General features: G+C 42.1%; 1 protein-coding gene across 1 annotated transcript; it reads right to left on the bottom strand.

Annotated features, from left to right (window-relative positions):
• Positions 1-249: 249 nt before the first annotated feature.
• On the bottom strand, positions 250-1326 carry LOC111155363 (MOS proto-oncogene, serine/threonine kinase). The gene has a single exon (XM_022515507.1). It carries the CDS (start codon positions 1294-1296, stop codon positions 250-252), a length of 1047 nt encoding a protein of 348 aa, XP_022371215.1. The 5' UTR covers positions 1297-1326.
• Between the last annotated feature and the right edge of the window lie 6205 nt (positions 1327-7531).

Raw genomic sequence — 7531 nt, 5'->3', positions numbered from 1 at the left:
AGCACACTTGCAGCGAAAGCAAAGCCTATAACTCTGTGAGGGCATAAGTTTACTTACTAACAATATTAAGCTGTCTACTAGATTTGTAGCCGTGCTATTTGCCTTAGAAAAAGTATTTAGACCAAAAGGAGTTTTTAATAACTTTATTTTCTAAAAATCCGTCCTGCAAATATGTTTTTTTCCTACACAGTCACTAATTTAAAAACGAATAGAAATAAAGACAAAGCTTATGTTGATACAGATTAATAGTCAGTCAAATTCAGCCCTTAAAGAGCTAAGGTCAACCAGGAGGAGTTCTGCACTTGGCCGCTGCAAAGGACTGGCCCTCCAGCAGCATCGGATGATCTTCTCAAGTCTCTTCCCAGAGATGGAGTCAGTGAAGACAGCTGCTGACAGAGACGGCCGGAGATTATAGGCCACCACGGCGTAGAGCACGTAGTGCCTCTCCCCTGAGTAAGGGGCTTCCTTGGTCACCATTTGCCAGAGAGTGATGGCAAAGGAATAGATGTCAGCTTTAGGCGTTAGGGTCTCTCCTTTCAGGAGCTCTGGGGCTCGGTGAGTGTAGGTGCCCCCTAGGGGGTAAGGAGGAGTCCGGAAGCACAACAGATCTTCCAGCTTCTCCGAGCAACCAAAGTCACCAATTTTGCAGACACCCTGCTCACTGATCAGAATGTTAGCCGGCTTCAGATCCAAGTGTACAATGTTTTGCGAGTGAAGGAAGAGCAGGCCATTCATAATATCTAGGGAATACCTGAGACACTTTTCCAGATTTAATTGCTCTCCGGCACAGCAGTGAGGCTGCACATCCTCCTCGTCGGGGCAGCTGGCCGCACCGTATATGGCTTGGTGTAAGGTGACACTGCCACCAAACTCCATGATTATGGTGCCTAGGCTGTTAAAGCCCGCAGGTGTGTGTGTGCTGGCAGCCACCACCCGCACGATGTTATCATGGTGAAGCCCTGCGACATTGAGCTCAGCCCAGAAACTGCGTTGGGATGCTAGTCGGTTCTTGGTGCACTTTTTCACTTGCTTTATGGCCACCAGAACACCGTGGTAAGTCGCCTTGTACACGGAGCCAAACCCGCCAGCTCCCAGCCTCTGCAGGAGGCACACCTGTTCCCAGTCGATGGAGCACCAGGCCAGCCGGCGTGGTAGCCGTGGGGCCCTGGGGGGAGTCCCCAGGAAGAGCTTCCCTGCCTTACCTGGGAGCTCCAAAGGGCTGCTGCAGGGCCGAGAGTCCAGCGAGGGAGAAAACTCGCTGGGGAGGTAACTGCACCAGGGAAGAGGGGAGGGCATCGTGCCTTCAAAGTGGACCCCAGAGTGGCTCAGGTAAGTGAAAAAAGAAAAGAAAAGAAAAGGGCCCGCAAAAAAGGGAAGTCGCTGACTACTTCTTTGCTCCACCCAGCGTTTTTCTCCTCTTCCTTCATTTTCCTCCAAATAAGCCACATCTGTGCTGTTACTCAGCAAGGTTTTTTATCAGATGAGGGGAAATAATCTGAATGAAGCACAACCCTCCTGTTTAGATGAAAATATTTCCCTTCAACACTTAAAGTGACTTATAAAAACAAACCCTCCTCGGAGAAGAGTTCACCAGATAAACAACACTGAGCTACCCAGAGACTCACCCCCCCTTTTCCATTATTTCCTTAATTATAATAAAACTGGCTCCCCACCACCAAGTGTCATACCCTGAACATGATCAGTCCTCACACCAAAGAGACCGCAGTAGTGCAATGAAATTATTTCACACTTTGCAGGCTATAATGATTGTCAGTGTTATTCTCCAGCTGCATTAAATCACTTCCAGCAGTTATTGGCAGAAAGAGTTGAAATGCGAACAGCTGACATTTGTTTAACTGATTACAGGGATAATTAGGTGCAACATTCATATATGGATAAAAAATTGTAATCTTAAAGTAATTGATCCAAATACAATCACTGATACAGGTCAAAACATACACCTCCTAAGTTCATCAGGGGAAAGGAAAATTCTCTGACACTCCATTCAGCTTATATAGCAAATTAGCAAGACTTCTTAGCAACCTATCGACTTCCTAACAATCCTGGTCCACGGCAGTTTGGCCCACCCAGTAAGCTCACTTGCAAGAGAGAGTCTAGACTGCACAGCAAATGAATTACAGAAGTTTTGAAACAGAGTTGGGGGAGAAAAAAAACAGATTCAGAGCTACAATCAGAGTTATAGATAATAACAAAGATGAGAGCATCCTAGGAGAGGAAAAATCTGAATAAAAATGGCACAGAATCACCACTGCCTATATATAATGTGGAAAACCAGATGTTCAAATTAAGTCAGGGTCTTGCTATCCAGCTGTAAGGTTCCCCTTTCTGGTTTTTATAACAACAAACTCCCCAACCTCCCACTCATTTTCATTCCATATCTTTGGGGGAAAGATCAATAATATTAACCTGTTGATTAAAAAAACATAGAAAGTGTTAGGATCTATGTCTTTAAAAAAATCGAATGGTAAAGTTCTGTTCTGAATTGTACTTAGAGTACATAAGTGATGTTTAACCACATTTTTATGATGATAGGTCTATGCTTCTGAGATATACTGGTTCTGAGAAGATATGTGAATAAACACAAGCCATTTACATAAACCATTAGAAGTCTGTTGAGCCCTAGGATAGGATTTCTAGTCTATACTACCCATCTGCCTTAGTATGTGATATTGTGTATAATATTTAACCTGTTTGAGCATCAGTTTTTTCACTTAAGAAATTAGGATAATAATTATTAAGCTTTTTAAATTTTGGAATAGAAGTTGGGGAGCCCTATACAAATGAATAACTAAAGTCTAAAAAATGTACACTATGAAACATTTTAGTAGAAGGCAGTTGAATCAAACTCAAAATATAAAAGGACAGCAGTGAAGAGAGTAAAATAAGAAATAAGATTATATTCTACAGTAAGTCTATACTGCAAAATTTATTTAGTAGTCATCACATGGCAGTATAATTTAGGTTTCTGAAACTGTTTTATGGTATTAGGAATGCTGTGAATGAGTATTAGTCAAATAATAGAATGCCATAACCTTCTTGGCAAAATGATGTGATTTGTTATTATATCATCTTTATTTTTAAGATAAGAGCATAAAGGGACACCTGGGTGGCTCAGCGGGTTAAGCCTCTGCCATCCGCTCTGGTCATGATCTCAGGGTCCTGGGATCGAGTCCTGCATCCGGCTCTCTGCTTGGCAGGGAGCCTGCTTCCTCCTCCTCTCTCTCTTTCTCTGCCAGCCTCTCTGCCTACTTGTGATCTCTGTCAAATAAATAAATAAAATATTTTTTAAAAAGATAAGAGCATAGACCATTTATTTTCCAAAGGCTGATTTTATTCCTTACATAGAATATAAGGTATCAATGAAAATGTGGTACTTTACATTCACAAGCCCCAAGTTCATTATATCCATCATCTCCAATCCGCTCAAGAGAGTATTTCAGTGAATATCCATTTTAAAACAGCCGCTGGGGCCAGAAGGCCTGGGTTTCTTTTTTCTTTTTTTTTTTTTTTAATTTATTTGACAGACAGATCACAAGTAGGCAGAGAGGCAGGCAGAGAGAGAGACAGGAGGAGGAGGCAGGCTCCCTGCTGAGCAGAGAGCCCAATGCGGGACTCCATCCCAGGACCCGGAGATCATGACCTGAGCCGAAGGCAGAGGCCTTAACCACTGAGCCACCCAGGCGCCCCAAGGCCTGGGTTTCTTACTGTCCCTCAGTTTCCTCATCTGCAAGTTGAGGGAAATCTGACTACCTCAGGACTACTGTCAGGACTGACCGAATTCCAGATACTTAGATCAGGACCTGATAAGTAATACCTAATTGCGAATTATTTATGAAACTCATTTTTAAAAAGTGCATATGGGTTCATGCCAGTAAGAAACAGATCGGTTAATATTGGTTTAAAATGCACCCTGCCGGGGCACCTGGGTGGCTCAGTGAGTTAAAGCCTCTGCCTTCAGCTCAGGTCGTGATCCCAGGGTCCTGGTATCGAGCCCCGTATCGGGCTCTCTGCTCAGTGGGGAGCCTGCTTCCTCCTCTCTCTGCCTGCCTCTCCACCTACTTGTGATCTCTCTCTCTCTGTCAAATAAATTTAAAAAATCTTAAAAAAAAAAATGCACCCTGCCAGGGCTGAAGTAACTCATTATAAGCTAAACCAATCTAAAGTTTGACTGTTTTTCCAACTTAAATTTTATTTGAGGTTGAAGATATGAGAGCATATTGCCTTACTGTTATATACTAAAAATGCAGAGCTTTAACATTAATTTGATCAAATGCAATAATCTTGCCATCCCCAATAAAGGCAAAGAATAACATTTGTTGATAACACGGTAGACACTGTCTACCTTAGAAGTACAAACGAAACAAAGGAGAGAAAGACACTGGGTGCACCCACTGAGGAGCTTTCAAATTTTTAGAGTAAAGGCTTTACATTTTCCGCTCCGATCTAAGCATTTCTGTTTAGAGCTGCTTCGGTATCAGGCAAACAACAGCGTACTCATCACCAGCTGTGACAACCGACAGCGGAATTGAAGGCACCCTGAATTCGATTTCAGTCGGAGAGACTGAGGGGCCCCGACTGCGAGAGAGATTCTCGCGGCTCGCGCAAGGTTTCCCTTCCTAAAGGGCGTCAGCGCTGGTGGCCAGGCCGGGCGCTCCGGCTCCCGGGCAGCGCCGGCGTCCCGCCGCGCCTCCCTTCCCAGGCCCTGGGCTCCGGAGGGCGCTCTCCCCGCGCGCCTCGCGTGCAGGCAGCCGGGACGACGACGTCAGCGCCTCCCCTCCACCACGTACGGTCCCGAGGCCTCCCCGGCCCTGAAGTCAGCGCGCAGCCCCTCAGGCACCGCAGCGCGGCTGCGTCGGCCAGGGCGCTTCCTGGGGTGCCCAGAAGCACGTGGACCAGGCCGTCACGCCCGAGGCGGCTCGCTGCCCGGGGTCGAGTGCGCACCCCGCGGCTGTGTTTCCCTGCCCCTCTGTCTACACCGAATTTCATTTTCACTTCAATTCAGAATCATCACGTAATCTTCTGGAAGGCATTTTTAAAAGGCCGTTAAACTCAAGGTCGTACCGACTACGCACACAGCCCCACTGATGACGACCACGTCGGAACGGCCACGGCCATGTCTGCGCATGCGCGCCGCGTGACCACGGCTTCCCAGCGATCTCAGGTTACAATCCAATTTCAGAATGCTAAAATGGGAAGGAATGGGCGTTTGGAAGTAGTTGAAGTGTATTGGGGTTTACAAGCATGAATTAAGGTGGAAAATTCACTTTTGCTTTTTTTTGAAGTAAAAAACTAGTAAGCGAAGACGTGCTTTGCTAAAAAATAAAGATTATAGGGTCAGACCTGAAAAACTTTTTTTTTAAATTTAAGTGGGATTATACTATTTATATTATTCCGAAGTTTGAATTTTATGCTTAGCAGTTTATCATGGACTTGTTTCCGTGTCATTACAGAAGCATAGAGAGCTACCTTGGGTTTTCTAAAATAATATGGTCAGGGGCAGATCCAGGTTTTGTGGGGCTTACAACTTACAGAAATAGAGGGACCCCTTTTAAGAAAAAGATTTAAAAATTAGATATGGAAGTGAATATTTCTTAGATGAGCAGTCGCAACAAATTACACATTTTGGAAAGCTAACAACATGAGTCATCACAAAATTCAGAGAAATAACAGTTTTATTAATGAATAATATCCAGCACATATATATACTGCATTCCCCTGCATTTGGGGGTGATACCCTTTTTAAAAAAAAACTACTTCTTCATATGACAAGGAATCTGTCAAAGTTGATTTGAGGTAGAACTTCAATTAATATCAGCACAAGCAATTTTTTTTAAGTATTATGGGTTTATTTTATGGAAAATTAAATCAATCCAAAATTTGTAAGAGTGTAGAGCACTAGGGAGAAGTTGCTTATATTTAATTCTATTCAGTATCAGTCAAACAGCACATCCCATAGAATAAGATGAGGTATTTAGTTCTGGTGATGAAGGCAAGTCAAAACAACTGCCACTTCTCTAAAATATTTGGCCGTTATCTTATTTTTGCTGAAATATGTGGGTCTGTACATCGTTCCTCGGAAAATTTGGTGTGACCTCCAGATTTTTACTGTTAGTATTTAGCTTTTCGTTAACACAAAGATTAAAGGACCTTCATTTGCACTGGGCATCATTCATTGCTTGGTTAGTACCATACTGCGTCTTGGCCAAACTTCTATGTGGAGAGAGTTAGTTAATTTTATATTTATGTATACTTCCATTCATATACAAACTTGGGTCAGTAGTAGTATTTATCACCTTATGTATTTTTTGTTTGTAAAATTGCTTCCTTAAAACAGTATAAGAATACAAATGAAAATAAAGGAACATATAGGGGTTATTTGACTATGATATAGCCTCTCATAATTTGGGTCAGTAATAAAAGTTCATGGGCTTTATTAAATATATGCTAAGCTGTTACTAATTTCTCCCTAATCTATCCTGACTATTAAATACTTATAAATTTAGTAAGCTAAACAATGAAAGGGATGAATCTTAAGTTTTTTTAAAAAATCTTATCTATTTATTTATCTGAGAGAGAGAGCATGAGCAGTGTGAGGGGCAGAGGGAGAAGCAGACTCCCTGCTGAGCAGGGAGCCGGATGAGGGGCTTGATCACGGGATTCTGAGATCAGGACCCTGAGATCATGACCCTGAGATCATGACCTGAGTCGAAGGCAGATGCTTAACCATCTGAGCACCCAGGTACCCTCTCAAGTTTGTTTGTTTGTTTGTTTTTCTAATAGTAGTTTGAATACTGTACAGGGTCATATCTTAATTTAAAATCACCTATCTAAACAAGTTATTGAATTATACTTTTTAAACTGGAGATACAAGCCAGCACTCTAATAGGCCAAATTCTCTTACGTGTTACAAGTGTATAAAATCTGAAATACACACAGGTTCCTGCTTGTCAGAGAGTAATGCTGTGGATCGCATGGACCATGTCCTTGGGTGGAAATCTGCACACACTACCTGCTTCTGTCCATTCACAGAGGTTGGTGGCTTTTATCTGGGCCGAGTACTTGGATTTTGTATTTTGACTCTTAAGATATATAAATATATTTTACTTCTGTAATGCTTAACTTCTAACTTCTCTGCCTTTTAACTTAATAGGATTTTAAGACCCTTGCAAATGCCTTTCAAACTGGTTTGAAAGATCACTGAGTTTAATGGTATCTTGCAATTTTTCCATATTCTGAAGACCATAAAACACTTATGGATATTTGAAATGGTACCCGATTGAGATTTGGTGAACTTGAATGTCTTTGTCCAACTTACAGTCACAACTTATGGGATCATTCAATTGGCATCCTCCCTTAAGCCAGAAAACACTTTTTAATGTATTTAATATTTAATTTAATGTATTTAATATTTATTAAATTCTATATTTTTCATTACTAAAGTAAACAAATCAAAATAACATCATATTTGAATAAAGGATTCAAAAGTAATACAGGCTATTCCTTTCACCAC

The sequence above is a fragment of the Enhydra lutris genome, unplaced genomic scaffold (genome assembly GCF_002288905.1).
Source record: "Enhydra lutris kenyoni isolate GAN:26980312 unplaced genomic scaffold, ASM228890v2 scaffoldscaffold41, whole genome shotgun sequence".
Classification (NCBI taxonomy): domain Eukaryota; kingdom Metazoa; phylum Chordata; class Mammalia; order Carnivora; family Mustelidae; genus Enhydra; species Enhydra lutris.
The sequence above is the reverse complement of the archived record's forward strand: the minus strand, read 5'-3'. Positions and strand labels throughout refer to the sequence as shown.